This window comes from Pleurodeles waltl, chromosome 4_1, assembly GCF_031143425.1.
Source record: "Pleurodeles waltl isolate 20211129_DDA chromosome 4_1, aPleWal1.hap1.20221129, whole genome shotgun sequence".
In the NCBI taxonomy this organism is placed as follows: domain Eukaryota; kingdom Metazoa; phylum Chordata; class Amphibia; order Caudata; family Salamandridae; genus Pleurodeles; species Pleurodeles waltl.
Window position 1 is genome coordinate 570604846 of NC_090442.1, and position 18945 is coordinate 570623790.

Genomic DNA, 18945 nt, shown 5'->3' on the forward strand with positions numbered 1-18945 from the left:
AGGTCGTGGATGTGTTCCAGGTGGAGTCAGTGTTGGTAAAAGGTAAATTTACTTCGAGGATACCAATGCGTCTCATTCTTGCTCTTTCCCAAATGCACGCGGATAACTAAGAGTATGGTAACTAGTTCTGAAAAACTGGTCAGCTGTCCTTTTCAGCTTGTTGGGAAAATAAGTTTCACAGGGTAAAATGTTTGGCATGGCCGACTGCATATGCCACACCAGGCTTCTAGAAAATTGTTTGTGCAGAACATCCTGGCTGAAAGCAGCAAAGATGTATCCAGAGTAATGATTACAGAGATCATGTGGCATGGCCCAGATTGCTGTCCACAAATGTATGTGTTAAGTATATTCCATGGCAAAGCCATAAAGGCTGCTTAACATTTGGATACACAAAAGGAGATCCATCTCGTAAAATGTTTGAGACTGTCGCTTCCCGTATTACCCTTAAGGGGAGGGTAATGTCACGAGTACCACGGATTTTGGTAAAACTGTTAATACCACTGCATTCAGCCACACTGCATACAGTCATAACTGAACCACTTACATACAGTGAAGCCAGCTTTATTAAATTATTTTACCCAGTTTTCACAAGTATTGTTCAGACTATGATCTACTTGCAGTTGACCTGCAGCTCTACATCCACACTGTATAAGTAAATTGTTAATTCCATATACAGTACACACAAATTAAAGATACTGTACAACAAAAAGGTAATTTGAATACAAAAAAATGACTTAAATATTTACTTGCCTAACTAGAATTTTTACATTTTAATATTCTTGTAGATTTATAATTATATTTTTAGGGTGAGCAGTCAGTTCAAAAATAGACTAATCTAGAAGAATTCGCCAACATCTGCTCTCTTGTCTCGGAGTTTGCTTCGAGCTTTTGTTCGTGCTTTGAAGGCAGCAGAGTTGTACAAGTGCTGAAAAATAAAAGCAGAACAATCATTCACCTACTGCAATAATCAATAGTTTTCATTATGTTCAGGCTTAGACACTATCTGCTTGTAAAAGATAGTTATGGAGCATCTCTGCCGAGAGCTCAACATTTCGGTCAAACTGCTTCAACTACCTTCTCAAAATTGATTTTAGCTAGCAAGTAACCATCCAAAATCACTATCCCAAAAGAATGGATGCGTTTGACAACGTCAATTAAACACGGGATAACATGTAAAAGCAAAATCTATTGCGGCGTTTTCTGTTAAAAGGTAAATTGCATTCGGGAGGGCAGCAGTAGTAACCAGCCACCATTTCGCAAAATATTCACCTTGCTCAACACAAAGAAGTTACTTACCTGTAACGCTACTTCTGCAGCATGGGTACCCTTTCTTACAGTAACATGCTAGTATGTTCTGGGACCTGCTGGTCAAGACTCAACATTCTAAAATGTCACTTTCCTGCCCCAAAGAGCATTGACCTCCCCGGACCGGCGCCATCTTCTCAGCCACTCAAGCTGAGTCTTTGCAGAAAGGGCGCAATGTCGCTTCTCATTTGTCTTAGGATGGATATGCGTGTAACATTACTCAGGCGGTGAACCAATGATAAAGACTAGCAAACGGGAGCCTCAGGGGCCTCTAGAGCCTTTCCCCGAAGGTCTAGATTCAGAAGACCCTGTGGACAAGAAGCTGTTTGCAATGAATTACCATGGTCTGTCTTCAGAAACCCGCACGAGAGGCACGGCATTCTGACAGGCACAGAAGTCATTTAGCATTCTCCTCCTGAAAGACTGCTTTGCTAACACTTCAAGAATCGTCTATTCAGAAACTTGCGGATTTCTTATTCTATCATAAAGTCCCATTGCTTTGAAATGGAGAGACCTGGTTCTAAAGAGATAGCTGATAAGAAGTCGTATACTTCGATGTCAAGCTTACTCAAAGATGGATGCGACAAGCTCCGAGCCAAAGGGACTGACGGGAAAGAAAGCACATTATAACAAGCATGCGATGTTTGGGCTTGCGGCCGAACGAATCCGAGGCCCCATTTACTTAGGCTGGTAATCTAAAATACAAATCAATGTTAACCTTTATTTACACTGTTGGAGAACGTGTCCGAGGACTGTTCAACTTTCATGAAGCACTCCAAAAGTAACGCATTAGGAGCAAAATTAAGTTGAGGTACTTACTAAAAGTATTGTTCGTGATCCTACCGGAAGGTGGCAGAAGATTCAAGCATGTTAATATTTAAAATTCTCATGGAGCTATTTTGGAAAATCTATTTGTAAATTCAACCACACGAATGGCACACTGAAATTCGGCCGCGAGTTATTATAAATTGGTCAGCATTCTCTGACCTCACTGCAGCAAACATACACCAATCTTGTTATGTAAAAACTGTTAATCCTGCAACTGCCACCAAACCCCTGTGTAGGTCTGACCTCACATAACCCAAAGTAATAAGTCAGAGTGCCATTGTAGCCAGAACAACCTATTTATTTCGTCAAAGCCCTGGAAAGACATTGTTCATTGCGCTCATTTTCTACTTTCTGCCCTATTTTCACATCCTGTAACATTAGCAGGTAGGTCACCACCTTCCTTTATAATATAATCAGACAATCAATATCCCAAGGCATAGTTCAGCAGCTCTAGTCAACTCACCACTGATCAATGCCTCCTTTTTAGGTTTCGTCTGCACAGCGCTAGCGAAATGTTTTGTAATAAAAAAACAAAATCTTAAGGGGCTTACAATCTAGCCATTACTTACAAACGGTCGGCATCCAGTCACTTCCATATTGTTGCTGCTCATTGCTCAGTAGCATCAGGTTTGTGTCCTCAGGTTTCACTTCCCAGGAGCATGGAAAAGGTAGTTTCAAGTCAGCGGCTTGTGTCCTTCCAATGGCCGCATGGGTCTTGGAGTTTTTTAGTTAGGTTCTACCACTCCATAAGAGTGCACGTGTTTTTTTTATCGTCTCCAACACTACTACTTCCGAGTTGCTTGATCCCAGGGCATCCTGCCCCAAGTCGTTGCTTGCATCAGCCCTCATGAAAGCTTTCATATGCAGCCGACCTCTAAATAAAATGTCTCCATTCCTTCGATATTTTATGCCTTCCATTGGCGAAGCCCCTTTGTTTGAAGAGTAACACACCCAGTTCTGAGACTCACACACATGGTTCTCTGGCTTGCAGTCCTATTTTGCCACCGAAAATACTCTGGGGTAAACCAAAACATGCCATGGAAAGAGCCGTCACTCCTGGACTTATTTAGAATTCAATCTGATTAGGAACCATCGCCTAAGTACTTATGGCTGTGCTTATTTACTTTACGGCATGCAGTCCCTCTCCTTTACACCACCATTTCCGGTGGTGTCATCAATTCTACAAAGCGGAGTTAATGAGAAATTATGAATGAAAAGCTAAGCAGGAGGTAAACCAGGCCCATATACATCGACTTTGCACACAAGCCATCACAACCCGATACAAACAAGCACAAGTGTATTTTTCAAGCCCTAGTGATCAAAACGCGATTGGTGATTCTGTATGAGGAAAATCTCCATGAAACCTTACTGTAGTGTGGGGGCGCATAGAAATGAGCAAGTCCTACAGCATATCCGTCGTAAGGAAGCTGAAACGAAAATGCAGACTCTTACTAGGATGTTTTGGGTGGGAGAATTCACCTTGCCCATCTTACCCAACACCCAGCTTGTTTTTCACAACATTGACTCGAACAAAGCTAAAGTTCAAATTAAACTTTTAGATCTGTCAAGAGAAGACAGACTTGCTGCCCCCTCCACTTCTGGCCTGGGAACTTAAACCCTGACCCTTCTCCCATGAACAAAGATTTCTAAAGCGATAATGGTTCTTCATTAGTTGTGTCAATGTGAAACCTACTGGCTTTGCCAATGCTTCTATCAACTGAGACATGCTTAACAATTCGTTGTTAACCCTACCCAGGTCACTCTCCTGGGACCTGCCCCAGAAATAAAACCCCTCACTACCCTTGCTATGCTTATTTAACCGATGATCCTATAGCCCATCATCCACTTCCTAGCCCGAGGTCTACACAGTAAGTACACTGTTTGCCCTCCTACACAGTACCTAGAGACAAACTTGCTACCTGTGACAAGCCCGGGAATTTAGTCTCTGGGCTCAACATACCATTTACTCCATGTTACTACTGAAACTAAGATAACTACTCCATTTCCCACAGAATGTCACTCTGCTATCAACCTGCCTCCAGTTTAATGTTTCCTCATCTACCAGTTCTCATAAAACCATCCATTCTACCTAAAGTTAATAAGGTCCTCAGTGTCAGCCATTCACTCAAGATACCGTCAGTGAGTTTAACCAAGCACTTTCCACAAACTTTGATGGATCTTTTGGCAAGCTGTGTCAGCATCACCCACCAGCCACAACATAAGCGTTAAACTTATGGAACAATACCCACCACAATCCAAACAATTCTTTCCCGCATTCACTGAAGGCATCACAACCTTGATACACATCTCAACTTAGAGGGGTCATTTGCCCTCAAACAAGCCTTCACTCATCTACTTGAAAATGAGTCAGCAGCACAACTAAAGATTCTAGCAAACTATCAGACACTCAAACCTTCTCTATCCGATTAACATCACAGAAAGACAGGAAAGTTACAAAACACCTTCAAGAATGCATGGAAATGAATCCTTCACCACGACCAGTGATGGTTCAGACTTTCAAGTCATGACTATTCCTTTCAGGGCAACACCAGATTAGAGTTCCATCCCATAACTGCCCTAATATTCTGATCACTGCTGCCCGTTATACTGTCGACTACAGAGCTATATTGAAAAGGCTGGGTATCTGGGGTGGTGTTTCTGGAGCTGCACTGTCTTGAATGCATTGTGTTACCTCAAACTAAACCAAAATAAATCAGCTCAGTAAGATCCTTATGGCTTCTGTCTACTCCAGGTCACCTCTGCCTTCTTTTCAATATCTACACAAGCTTCTGGCGTGGCTCCTGAAGCAATAACCAATAAAAACCTTTAAAAGTATGAAGACTGCTTTATGCAAGTCATTAGCATACCGATAATCCAGACATCAATTTGTGACCGGACCATGTATTAAACTGGAAAAATGACTTTCATATGTATGAACGTGCTTGAATCAATATTTATTAGTGATGAGAAGGCAAATGACTTAGGTCAAGCGTGCAAGTGCTCTGACCTGTTGTAATCTGTCAATTGATCAAGGAATTAGTAAAGCACACTTCTCACCTGTGAGGGTGTCAAGGCGCTGAGGTGGTGGTTGGGGGGGGGGGGATGCTGCTACTGCTCAAACAACCAGGTCTTGAGAAGTCTCCTGAAGGTAAGGAGGTCTCTGGTCTGATGCAGGTGGGTGGGAAGAACATTCCACGTTCTGACTGTGAGGTGTGAATGATCTGCTGCTGGCTGTAATTCTGCAGATGCGTGGGACGGTTGAGAGAGTGAGGTCAGTGGAGCAAAGTTGCCAGGTCAGGGTTAGGCGAGCCACCTGAGGTATTCTGGTCCGGTGCTGTGCAGTGCTTTGTGAGTGTGGGTGTGGGTGAGGAATTTGAAGGTGATTCTCTTGGTGACAGGGAGCCAGTGCAGGTCTGATGGCCTGTGATGTGGCAGGGGATGTCCAGGATGAGGTGTGCAGAGGAGTTCTGGATGCATCCTCTTCTGGAGTTTGGCTGTGGTTCCTGCACACACAGCATTGCCATAGTTCAGTTTGCTGCTTACGAGGGCTTGGGTGACTATTCTGGTTTCGATGGGGATCCATTTGTTGATCCTTCAAACCATGCTGAGGGTGTTGAAACAGGAGGAGATGGCGCTGACTTTCTGGCTCATGAATGAGTCAAAGATGAATCCTAGGTTGTGTGCGTGGTCAGTGGGAGTCGGAGCAGATCCAAGAGCGGCAGGCCACCAGGAGTCATCCCATGCGGAGGGGTGGAGCCGAAGATGAGGACCTCAGTCTTGTCGGAATTCAGTTTGAGGCAGCTGTTCATCCATTCGGCAAAGGCCTGCATTCCTTCGTGGAGGTTGGTCTTGGCGGAGTCCTTGGTGAAGGAGAGGATCAGCTGGTTGTCGGCATATGAGATGTTGAGGGATTGGGTGATATTGAGTGGGGCATGTAGATGTTGAAGAGGGTTGGGCTGAGGGACAAACCCTGGGGTACGCCGCAGATGATTTTGGTGGCTTCGGAGCGGAAAGGGGAGGGAGGCTGACTGGGTTCTGCCGGTGAGAAAGGAGGTGACCCAGTCCAGTGCTTTGTTGCAGATTCCTGAGGCATGTGCGTAGGGTACGGTTGCAGACTGTCAAACGCAGCCGAGAGGTCCAGGAGGATGATGGCTGCGGTTTTGCAGTTGTCCAGTATGGTTCTGATGTCGGTGGCAGCGATGAGAGCAGTTTGTGGGCTTTTAACCATACCCACCGCACACCCATCTCTATCAGTCGTTTGTGGGCATGCCTTTCAAAAATACTTTATCATTGGTAAATGATATGAAAATAAGTTACTTACCAGTAACAGTAGTTCTCCAGTACTGGAATCTTTCATATTAACATGCTTGAATCCTTCCCCGTCGTCGAGATGGGAGCCCCTGGTACATCAAAACAGCTATACATACAGGCTACTGCAATGAAAAAAGGCCTAAAAGCTTTCACTTTAGTAAGGAACAAAGCAAGGCCCAGCCAATCAGGCTTCCCCTCCCTCTTGAACCCTCCTGATAGGAGCTCCCTTCCCTCAGATTTTCTCAGGCACGAGTGTAAGAGTATCTGAAGACAGGAGAAGGTGAGCTTTCCAGGGGAGGAGAGAGGGTCACATGTGAATCTGAAAGATTCCAATATTTGTGAACTACAGTTCCAGGTAAGTAACTTATTTTCTTACTCCAGTATTGGAACTTTCATAGATTCACATGCTTGAATCAGAATAGCAAGCAGTAATGAAGCACACTGTATAGAATCAATCCATATGTATACCTGTTATATGCAAATACATCTATATATCTTGGAACATACATATATCAGCAAAATCATTAAAGAAAAAGATTATGTAGAAAAAATAGCATATTAGATAAGCAATAAATAAGATAAAAGAACATTACCCTAAGTAGGTAAAACAAGGAGTATGACAGCCGGAAAGGAAGAAACAAACCTATACAATGTGCGCAAATTAAACTGGGCAGTATAAATATAAGGAATAAGAATTTACAACAGCTCACTGTTACGGGAATAGAGGTCGTAACACCGCTTGTCCAACCGCCTATCACCTTGCTGAGTTTCCTCCAAACAGTAATGCCTTGTGAAAGTATGCACAGACTTCCACGTGGTTGCCCTGCAGATGTCCTGAATAGGCACTCCTGCAAAAAGTGCCATGGATGCAGCCATTTTCCTTGTATAATGTGCACGCGCTGGATCCTGCAAAGGCTTTCCTGCCACTGTATGACAATAGTTAATAGCAGAGGCTATCCACCTCACAATTCCCTGTTTATATAATGCTCGTCCCTTACACGGAGCACGGAAAGCCACAAAAAGTTGGTTAGATTGCCTAAACTGTTTAGTTTTGCCCAGATAAAACTTCAGACACCTCTGAACATCCAAAGAATGTAGAGCCTGCTCTGCTGGCGTCACTGGATTAGGAAAGTATATTTTCAGTATCGTCGGTTGGTTTATATGAAAATCTGACGGGACCTTGGGTATGAATTTTGGATTTGTTCGCAAAAGTACTCTATTCCTTTTGAATTGTAAGAAAGGATCCTGGATAGTGAATACCTGTATTTCGCTTACTCTTCTGGCTGAGGTGAGAGCGAGAAAGAGACCTTCCAGGATAGGAACTTCAAGTCCCTTTGTGGATTGGCTCAAACAGTGGTTTCATTAACTGAGACAAGACCAAATTAAGGTGCCATGACGGAGGTGGAGGCCGAACTGGGGGAAGGACCTGAATTGACCCTTAAGAAACATTTTTATGACTCGCCGACCACAGAGGAGGCACGTTCTCCGTATGCCTAGAACGGGAAATCGCTGCTAGGTGGACCTTAATCAAAGAAATAGCCAAACCTGATCTGGCCAGGAGTAGAAGATAAGGTAGTATCTGCTGCGGTGATGAAGAAAAGGGATGCACTTGAACCTGTGCAGACCAAGAGCAAAATCTCCTCCACTTCAGACGATCACATTTGTTGGTACTCTCAGCTGCAGCTCTGGCGAGGATGGCTCTGCAATCTGAAGGTATATGTAGATGCGCAAACTCATGGTGTTCAGGAGCCAGGCTGTCAAGTGAAGTGAAGCTGGATTTGGGGGGAGAACTTGGCCCTTGTTCATCGTAAGCAGGGAAGGCATAACTGGTAGAGGGATGCTGCAGCTCTGCGAGAGGTGAAGGAGTTCGGTATACAAAAACAGACGAGGCCATGCCGGAGCAATCAGGAGCTTACAGTGTTTGATCTTCGCCAGAACCCTTGGAATCAGGGGAATGGGAGGAAAAGCTTAAGCATCAATTCCTAACCATGCAATGGAAAACCCATTCCCCAAGAGCCCTGATGTTGATCCCTACTTGCGAAGAAACATGCATTCTGCGGGGTGGCGAAGAGATCCAGGATCGGTTCCCCCCCCATCAGGCAAAGACTTGATTCAAGACTCCTTGGTCCAATTCCCCTTCGTGGTTGGACAACCGTGATCTGCTCAGGGAATCTGCAATGATGTTCTGTACACCTGGGACATGTTCTGCTCGAAGGTTTACTTTGTGGCTGATAGACCATTCACAAATGCGCTGAGATTGTCTCGATAAGAGCAGAGACCTGGTTCCTCCCTGCTTGTTGATATAATGCACTGCTGTGTTGTCCGTCCAGATGAGAACTGAGGAACCTAATTTTTGGGAGAAAAGCGCAAAGAGCCAGACAAACAGCTTTTTATTTGAGGTAATTGATGTGAAAGACCTTCTGATGTTGCTTCCATTTGCCCCTGACTCGTAGGTGCTGGAGGAAGGCACCCCATCCCTCGAGAGAAGTGTTTGTAGATATCACCCTAAGTGGTGGTTGGGGAAGAAAAAGCCCCTTCACTAAGTGAGACTCCTGAGTCCACCAAGCTAGAGATGGTATCATGGGCTTTGTTATTCCGATGATATAGTCGAAAGACCCCATGGACTGTGTCCACTGAAGATCTAACTGCTCCTGTAGGGGCCTCATTTTTAGACAAAGGCACCAGAGGAATGCTGGAGGACATCATCCTTAACAGGGACTTGAAGAGGCAAACTGAAACGTACGCACTTTTTTTGTAAGCTCCTCGCAAGGGATACAAGCTTTCTCAGTCTGTCCTCTGTAGGGGCTGCATTGTTGGAAGTGTCCAGTACTGCCCCTAAAAAAGTTCTCCTCTAAGAGTTGGAATGCTGACTTTTTGCGATTGACCGTTCGGCCCAGGCTTGTGAACAGCTCGATACAAGCTCTTGTGGACTTCTGCACCTGATATCTGGATTTGACCAGCCAATTGTCCAGATACAGGAAGACGTGATGGTTCTGCCTTCTGAGGAAAGCCGCCACTGGAGCCAAGCATTTGGTGAAGATCCCGGGGGCGATTTCAAGCTGAAGGGCAAGACTTTGAACTGGAAACGGTCTGCGGATACTGCAAATCTGAGATACCTTCTGTGGGAAAGGTGAATAAGGCTATGGAAATATGCGTCCTGCAAATAGAGGGTGGCCATGTAATCCCCCAGATTTAGAAGGAACAGAGTAATAGGGTGATCATACGGAGTGATTGATTTTTGAGATAAGTGTTGAGATCCCTGAGGTCTAGAATTGGACACCAACTTTTCTGCTTCTTTCGAACTAGGAAGAATCGGGAGTAGTAACCCTTTCCTCTGTCCGGATGTGGAACCCTTTCTATAGCTCCCTTGAGAAGCATGGACTACCTCCTGCTTGAGCAGATGCAAGTGCTTCACCTTTCGAAGGAGAGGCCTTCGTAGGAGGGTAGTGCAGGAACTCCAGTGTATGGCCAAACTGAATGAGATTTAGGATCCATTGGTCTGATATCTTCTGACAACTATGAAAGTAAAGGGAAATCCTTCCCCCTTGTCTTGTGCCCAAGGGAAGGTTCAGAGCCGGAGTAGGAAGTTGGCTCTGTATATACTATCTCAAAGTGAGAGATAGTATGCACAGAGTCCAAGGGGTCCCTTAGAGGTAAGATAGTGGCAAAAAGATAATTCTAATGCTCTATTTTGTGGTAGTGTGGTCGAGCAGTAGGCTTATCAGAGGGTAGTGTTAAGCATTTATTGTATACACAGGCAATAAATGAGGAACACACACAGACTTACTCCAGGCCAATAGGTTTTTATATAGAAAAATATTTTCTTAGTTTATTTTAAGAACCACTGGTTCAAGATTTGAAGTAAACACAAAACGCAGGGTACTTCACACCGGTAAGTTGGGAACATTGAATAAAAGCAATATCATATACAGTCTTTGTTGATATGGCAATAAGCCATTTTAAAAGTGGACAGTGCAAAAATGAACACTTCCTGGGGAAGTTAAGTAATAGTTTGTCAGGTAAGTAAAACACTTACAAGTCTCAGTTCCTGGGCATAGGAAGCCCACCCTTGGGGGGGGGGGGAAGACAACCCCAAAGTTACCACACCAGCAGCTCAGGGCCAGTCAGGTGCAGAGGTCAAAGAGGTGCCCAAAACACACAGGCACCTATGGAGAACAGGGGTGCTCCGGTTTCTGTCTGCCAGCAGCTAAGTGCCTGCGTCCTCGGGGGCAGGCCAGGGGGGGTTTTGTAGAGCACAGGGGGGATACAAGTAGGCACACAACACACCCTCAGCGGCACAGGGGTGGCCAGGTGCAGTGTGCAAAGCAGGCGTCTGGTTTTAGATAGGATTCAATGGAGGGACCGGGGGTCACTGGCGGTGTAGGCAGGCACGGGGGGCTTCTCGGGACAGCCACCACCTGGGCTAGGCAGAGGGGTCACCTGGGGGTCATTCTTGCACTGAGGTTCGGTTCATTCGGGGCCTGGGGCTGCGGGTACAGTGCTTGTTCCAGGCGTCCGGTCCCTTGTTACAGGCAGTCGCGGTCAGGGGGATCCTCTGGATTCTCTGCAGGCGTTGCTGTGGGGTTCAGGGGGGGGGGGGTCATCTCAGGCAACTCACAGGGTCAGTCACCAGGGAGTCCTCCCTGTGGTGTTTGTTCGCTGGATCTCGAGCCCGGGGCGTCGGATTCAGAGTGGAAAGTCTCACGCTTCTGGCAGGAAACGTGAAGTCTTTAAAATTGTAGAAAAGGTGCAAGTTTGTTGCAGGTTGTTGAGAAGAGCCGCTGCTCACAGGAGTTTCTTGGTCCTGGGTGTCAGGTCAGTCCTCTGCTTCAGAGGTCGCTGGTCCCTGTTGGATGCGTCGCTGGTTGCAGGTTTTTGACTCTGGAGACAGGCCAGTAGGGCTGGGGCCAAAGCAGTTGGTGTCTTCAGTCTTCTCTGCAGGGCCTGTAGGTCAGCAGTCCTTGTTTCTTCAGGTTGCAGGAATCTGATCTCCTGGGTTCAGGGTCACCCCTAAATGCTCAATTTAGGGCGTGTTTATGTCTGGGGGCAGTAGCCAATGGCTACTGTCCCTGAGGGTGGCTACACCCTCTGTGCCTCCTCCCAGAGGGGAGGGGGGCACATCCCTATTCCTATTGGGGGAATCCTCCAAAATCAAGATGGAGGATTTCTAAAGGCAGGGGTCACCTCAGGACACCTTAGGGGCTGTCCTGGCTAGTGGGTGACTCGTTTTTCTCATTATCTCCCCTGGACTTGCTGCCAAAAGTGGGGGTTGTGTCCAAGGGCGGGCATCTCCACTAGCTGGTATGCCCTGGGGCATTGTAACACAAAGCCTGAGCCTTTGAGGCTCACTGCTAGGTGTTACAGTTTCTGCAGGGGGAGGTGTGTAGCATCTCCACCCAGCGTATGCTTTGTTTCTGGCCTCAGAGGGCACAAAGGCCCTCACCCCAGGGGGGTCAAACTCTCTTAGCAGCACGCTGGCACAGACCAGTCAGTCCTGCACTGAAGGATTGGATAAAACACAGGGGGCATCTCTAAGATGCCCTCTGTGTGCATTTAATAAATCCAACACTGGCATTAGTGTGGGTTTATTCTGAGAAGTTTGATACCTAACTTCCCAGTATTCAGTGTAGCCATTATGGAGCTGTGCAGTTCGTTTTTGACTAACGAACAGACCATATACTTAATATGGCCACACTGTACTTACAATGTGTAAAGAAATGGCTCCCTGTTGCAGTTACCCCCCACTTTTTGCCTGATACTGATGCTGACTTGACTGAGAAGTGTGCTGGGACCCTGCTAACCAGGCCCCAGCACCAGTGTTCTTTCACCTAAAATGTACCATTGATCCCACAATTGGCACACCCTGGCATCCAGATAAGTCCCTTGTAACTGGTACCTCTGGTACCAAGGGCCCTGATGCCAGGGAAGGTCTCTAAGGGCTGCAGCATGTATTATGCCACCCTAGAGACCCCTCACTCAGCACAGACACCCTGCTTACAAGCCTGTGTGTGCTAGTGAGAACAAAATGAGTAAGTCGACATGGCACTCCCCTCAGGGTGCCATGCCAGCCTCTCACTGCCTATGCAGTATAGGTAAGACACCCCTCTAGCAGGCCTTACAGCCCCAAGGCAGGGTGCACTATACCATAGGTGAGGGTACCAGTGCATGAGCACTGTACCCCTACAGTGTCTAAGCAAAACCTTAGACATTGTAAGTGCAGGGTAGCCATAAGAGTATATGGTCTGGGAGTCTGTTTTACACGAACTCCACAGCACCATAATGGCTACACTGAAAACTGGGAAGTTTGGTATCAAACTTCTCAGCACAATAAATGCACACTGATGCCAGTGTACATTTTATTGCAAAATACACCCCAGAGGGCACCTTAGAGGTGCCCCCTGAAACTTAACCGACTATCTGGGTATGCTGACTAGTTCCAGCAGCCTGCCACACTAGAGACATGTTGCTGGCCCCATGGGGAGAGTGCCTTTGTCACTCTGAGGCCAGTAACAAAGCCTGCACTGGGTGGAGATGCTAACACCTCCCCCAGGCAGGAGCTGTAACACCTGGCGGTGAGCCTCAAAGGCTCACCCCTTTGTCACAGCCCAGCAGGGCACTCCAGCTTAGTGGAGTTGCCCGCCCCCTCCGGCCACGGCCCCCACTTTTGGCGGCAAGGCTGGAGGGAACAAAGAAAGCAACAAGGAGGAGTCACTGGCCAGTCAGGACAGCCCCTAAGGTGTCCTGAGCTGAGGTGACTAACTTTTAGAAATCCTCCATCTTGCAGATGGAGGATTCCCCCAATAGGGTTAGGATTGTGACCCCCTCCCCTTGGGAGGAGGCATAAAGAGGGTGTACCCACCCTCAGGGCTAGTAGCCATTGGCTACTAACCCCCCAGACCTAAACACGCCCTTAAATTTAGTATTTAAGGGCTACCCTGAACCCTAGAAAATTAGATTCCTGCGACAACAAGAAGGACTGCCTAGCTGAAAACCCCAGCAGAGGAAGACCAGAAGACGACAACTGCCTTGGCTCCAGAAACTCACCGGCCTGTCTCCTGCCTTCCAAAGAACTCTGCTCCAGCGACGCCTTCCAAGGGACCAGCGACCTCTGAATCCTCTGAGGACTGCCCTGCTTCGAGAAAGACAAGAAACTCCCGAGGACAGCGGACCTGCTCCAAAAAGACTGCAACTTTGTTTCAAGGAGCAGCTTTAAAGACCCTGCAATCTCCCCGCAAGAAGCGTGAGACTTGCAACACTGCACCCGGCGACCCCGACTCGGCTGGTGGAGAACCAACACCTCAGGGAGGACCCCCGGACTACTCTCCGACTGTGAGTACCAAAACCTGTCCCCCCTGAGCCCCCACAGCGCCGCCTGCAGAGGGAATCCCGAGGCTTCCCCTGACCGCGACTCTCTGAAACCTAAGTCCCGACGCCTGGAAAAGACCCTGCACCCGCAGCCCCCAGGACCTGAAGGACCGGACTTTCACTGGAGAAGTGACCCCCAGGAGTCCCTCTCCCTTGCCCAAGTGGAGGTTTCCCCGAGGAAGCCCCCCCCTTGCCTGCCTGCAGCGCTGAAGAGATCCGTTGATCTCTCATAGACTAACATTGCGAACCCGACGCTTGTTTCTACACTGCACCCGGCCGCCCCCGCGCTGCTGAGGGTGAAATTTCTGTGTGGGCTTGTGTCCCCCCCGGTGCCCTACAAAACCCCCCTGGTCTGCCCTCCGAAGACGCGGGTACTTACCTGCAAGCCGACCGGAACCGGGGCACCCCCTTCTCTCCATTCTAGCCTATGCGTTTTGGGCACCACTTTGAACTCTGCACCTGACCGGCCCTGAGCTGCTGGTGTGGTGACTTTGGGGTTGCTCTGAACCCCCAACGGTGGGCTACCTTGGACCAAGAACTGAACCCTGTAAGTGTCTTACTTACCTGGTAAAACTAACAAAAACTTACCTCCCCCAGGAACTGTGAAAATTGCACTAAGTGTCCACTTTTGAAATAGCTATTTGTGAATAACTTGAAAAGTATACATGCAATTGAAATGATTCAAAGTTCCTAATGTACTTACCTGCAATACCTTTCAAACAAGATATTACATGTGAAATTTGAACCTGTGGTTCTTAAAATAAACTAAGAAAATATATTTTTCTATACAAAACCTATTGGCTGGATTTGTCTCTGAGTGTGTGTACCTCATTTATTGTCTATGTGTATGTACAACAAATGCTTAACACTACTCCTTGGATAAGCCTACTGCTCGACCACACTACCACAAAATAGAGCATTAGTATTATCTATTTTTACCACTATTTTACCTCTAAGGGGAACCCTTGGACTCTGTGCATGCTATTCCTTACTTTGAAATAGCACATACAGAGCCAACTTCCTACACAATGTCTAAGAATGGAATTAGACACCGTAGGGGCACATTGCTCATGCAGCTATGCCCTCACCTGTGGTAGAGTGCGCCCTGCCTTTGGGCTGTAAGGCCTGCTAGAGGGGTGACTTACCTATGCCACAGGCAGTATTGTGTGCATGGCAACCTGAGGTGGTTGCCATGTCTACTTTGCCTTTTTCTCCCCACCAACAATGGCAGTGTGCATGTGTTAGGTGAGGGGTCCCTTAGGGTGGCACAACATATGCTGCAGCCCTTAGGGACCTTCCCTTGTCACAGGGCCCTTCGTACCACTGGTACCTTTTACAAGGGACTTATCTGTATGCCAGGGGTGGGCCAATTGTGGAAACAGTACATTTTAACTGAAAGAACACTGGTGCTGGGGCCTGGTTAGCAGGGTCCCAGCACACTTCAGTCAAGTCAGCATTAATATTGGCCAAAAACTAGGGGGTAACGGCAACAGGGAGCCATTTTCCTACAGAAGCCATTAAAGAAGCGTTTTCCTGTATTATCTAACCTCCTACCCTCCTTGTCCGGTGGGGCAGTGATTGGTGCTGAAGGGTTCCTAGATCTGCGCTGTGCCGCCTGGGCAATAACTGAGTTGGTATGGGATGGCCTGTGAGACAGGCTGGAGAGTCTTCAGGCACCTTATACTTTGTCAAGGCGAGGTAGAACCGGGGTGACTGGCCGGGTTCTTCATCACTTTTATGCCCTCATTCCAGATATAGTCCACAATCAGCATAGATTTTACACTTTTGAAATGGTTCCTTGAAATCATACAAAAAGCAGTCTGTAGGAAGTTGGCTCTGTATGTGCTATTTCACAGTAAGGAATAGCATGCACAGAGTCCAAGGGTTCCCCTTAGAGGTAAGATAGTGGCAAAAAGAGATAATACTAATGCTCTATTTTGTGGTAGTGTGGTCGAGCAGTAGGCTTATCCAAGGAGTAGTGTTAAGCATTTGTTGTACATACACATAGACAATAAATGAGGTACACACACTCAGACAAATCCAGCCAATAGGTTTTTGTATAGAAAAATATCTTTTCTTAGTTTATTTTAAGAACCACAGGTTCAAATTCTACATGTAATATCTCATTCGAAAGGTATTGCAGGTAAGTACTTTAGGAACTTCAAATCATCAAAATTGCATGTATACTTTTCAAGTTATTCACAAATAGCTGTTTTAAAAGTGGACACTTAGTGCAATTTTCACAGTTCCTAGGGGAGGTAAGTATTTGTTAGGTTAACCAGGTAAGTAAGACACTTACAGGGCTTAGTTCTTGGTCCAAGGTAGCCCACCGTTGGGGGTTCAGAGCAACCCCAAAGTCACCACACCAGCAGCTCAGGGCCGGTCAGGTGCAGAGTTCAAAGTGGTGCCCAAAACACATAGGCTAGAATGGAGAGAAGGGGGTGCCCCGGTTCCGGTCTGCTTGCAGGTAAGTACCCGCGTCTTCGGAGGGCAGACCAGGGGGGTTTTGTAGGGCACCGGGGGGGGGGACACAAGTCCACACAGAAATTTCACCCTCAGCAGCGCGGGGGCGGCCGGGTGCAGTGTAAGAACAGGCGTCGGGTTCGCAATGTTAGTCTATGAGAGATCTCGGGATCTCTTCAGCGCTGCAGGCAGGCAAGGGGGGGATTCCTCGGGGAAACCTCCACTTGGGCAAGGGAGAGGGACTCCTGGGGGTCACTTCTCCAGTGAAAGTCCGGTCCTTCAGGTCCTGGGGGCTGCGGGTGCAGGGTCTCTCCCAGGCGTCGGGACTTTAGGTTCAAAGAGTCGCGGTCAGGGGAAGCCTCGGGATTCCCTCTGCAGGCGGCGCTGTGGGGGCTCAGGGGGGACAGGTTTTGGTACTCACAGTATCAGAGTAGTCCTGGGGTCCCTCCTGAGGTGTTGGATCGCCACCAGCCGAGTCGGGGTCGCCGGGTGCAGTGTTGCAAGTCTCACGCTTCTTGCGGGGAGCTTGCAGGGTTCTTTAAAGCTGCTGGAAACAAAGTTGCAGCTTTTCTTGGAGCAGGTCCGCTGTCCTCGGGAGTTTCTTGTCTTTTCGAAGCAGGGGCAGTCCTCAGAGGATGTCGAGGTCGCTGGTCCCTTTGGAAGGCGTCGCTGGAGCAGGATCTTTGGAAGGCAGGAGACAGGCCGGTGAGTTTCTGGAGCCAAGGCAGTTGTCGTCTTCTGGTCTTCCGCTGCAGGGGTTTTCAGCTGGGCAGTCCTTCTTGTAGTTGCAGGAATCTAATTTTCTAGGGTTCAGGGTAGCCCTTAAATACTAAATTTAAGGGCGTGTTTAGGTCTGGGGGGTTAGTAGCCAATGGCTACTAGCCCTGAGGGTGGGTACACCCTCTTTGTGCCTCCTCCCAAGGGGAGGGGGTCACAATCCTAACCCTATTGGGGGAATCCTCCATCTGCAAGATGGAGGATTTCTAAAAGTTAGAGTCACTTCAGCTCAGGACACCTTAGGGGCTGTCCTGACTGGCCAGTGACTCCTCCTTGTTTTTCTCATTATTTTCTCCGGCCTTGCCGCCAAAAGTGGGGCCTGGCCGGAGGGGGCGGGCAACTCCACTAGCTGGAGTGTCCTGCTGGGTTGGCACAAAGGAGGTGAGCCTTTGAGGCTCACCGCCAGGTGTGACAATTCCTGCCTGGGAGAGGTGTTAGCATCTCCACCCAGTGCAGGCTTTGTTACTGGCCTCAGAGTGACAAAGGCACTCTCCCCATGGGGCCAGCAACATGTCTCGGTTTGTGGCAGGCTGCTAAAACTAGTCAGCCTACACAGATAGTCGGTTAAGTTTCAGGGGGCACCTCTAAGGTGCCCTCTGTGGTGTATTTTACAATAAAATGTACACTGGCATCAGTGTGCATTTATTGTGCTGAGAAGTTTGATACCAAACTTCCCAGTTTTCAGTGTAGCCATTATGGTGCTGTGGAGTTCGTGTTTGACAAACTCCCAGACCATATACTCTTATGGCTACCCTGCACTTACAATGTCTAAGGTTTTGTTTAGACACTGTAGGGGTACCATGCTCATGCACTGGTACCCTCACCTATGGTATAGTGCACCCTGCCTTAGGGCTGTAAGGCCTGCTAGAGGGGTGTCTTACCTATACTGCATAGGCAGTGAGAGGCTGGCATGGCACCCTGAGGGGAGTGCCATGTCGACTTACTCGTTTTGTCCTCACTAGCACACACAAGCTGGCAAGCAGGGTGTCTGTGCTGAGTGAGAGGTCTCCAGGGTGGCATAAGACATGCTGCGGCCCTTAGAGACCTTCCTTGGCATCAGGGCCCTTGGTACTAGAAGTACCAGTTACAAGGGATTTATCTGGATGCCAGGGTCTGCCAATTGTGGATACAAAAGTACAGGTTAGGGAAAGAACACTGGTGCTGGGGCCTGGTTAGCAGGCCTCAGCACACTTTCAATTGTAAACATAGCATCAGCAAAGGCAAAAAGTCAGGGGGCAACCATGCCAAGGAGGCATTTCCTTACACAACCCCCCCCCCCAAACGAAAGAGGATGAGACTAACCTTTCCCAAGAGAGTCTTCATTTTCTAAGTGGAAGAACCTGGAAAGGCCATCTGCATTGGCATGGGCAGTCCCAGGTCTGTGTTCCACTATAAAGTCCATTCCCTGTAGGGAGATGGACCACCTCAACAGTTTAGGATTTTCACCTTTCATTTGCATCAGCCATTTGAGAGGTCTGTGGTCAGTTTGAACTAGGAAGTGAGTCCCAAAGAGGTATGGTCTCAGCTTCTTCAGGGACCAAACCACAGCAAAGGCCTCCCTCTCAATGGCACTCCAACGCTGCTCCCTGGGGAGTAACCTCCTGCTAATGAAAGCAACAGGCTGGTCAAGGCCATCATCATTTGTTTGGGACAAAACTGCCCCTATCCCATGTTCAGAGGCATCAGACTGCACAATGAACTGCTTAGAATAATCTGGAGCTTTGAGAACTGGTGCTGAGCACATTGCCTGTTTCAGGGTGTCAAAGGCCTGTTGGCATTCCACAGTCCAGTTTACTTTCTTGGGCATTTTCTTGGAGGTGAGTTCAGTGAGGGCTGTCACAATGGATCCATATCCCTTCACAAACCTCCTGTAATACCCAGTCAAGCCAAGGAATG

At 47.8% G+C, this 18945-nt stretch overlaps 1 protein-coding gene across 1 annotated transcript in view; it reads right to left on the reverse strand.

Annotated features, from left to right (window-relative positions):
• Positions 1 to 545: 545 nt before the first annotated feature.
• Positions 546 to 18945, reverse strand: part of IFRD1 (interferon related developmental regulator 1) — a 169542-nt gene continuing 151142 nt past the window's right edge. Inside the window, exon 12 of the mRNA XM_069228959.1 lies at positions 546 to 925. Within this exon, the coding sequence (XP_069085060.1) occupies positions 836 to 925 (90 nt within the window). The 3' untranslated portion in view covers positions 546 to 835. The remainder of the gene's footprint in view (positions 926 to 18945) is intronic.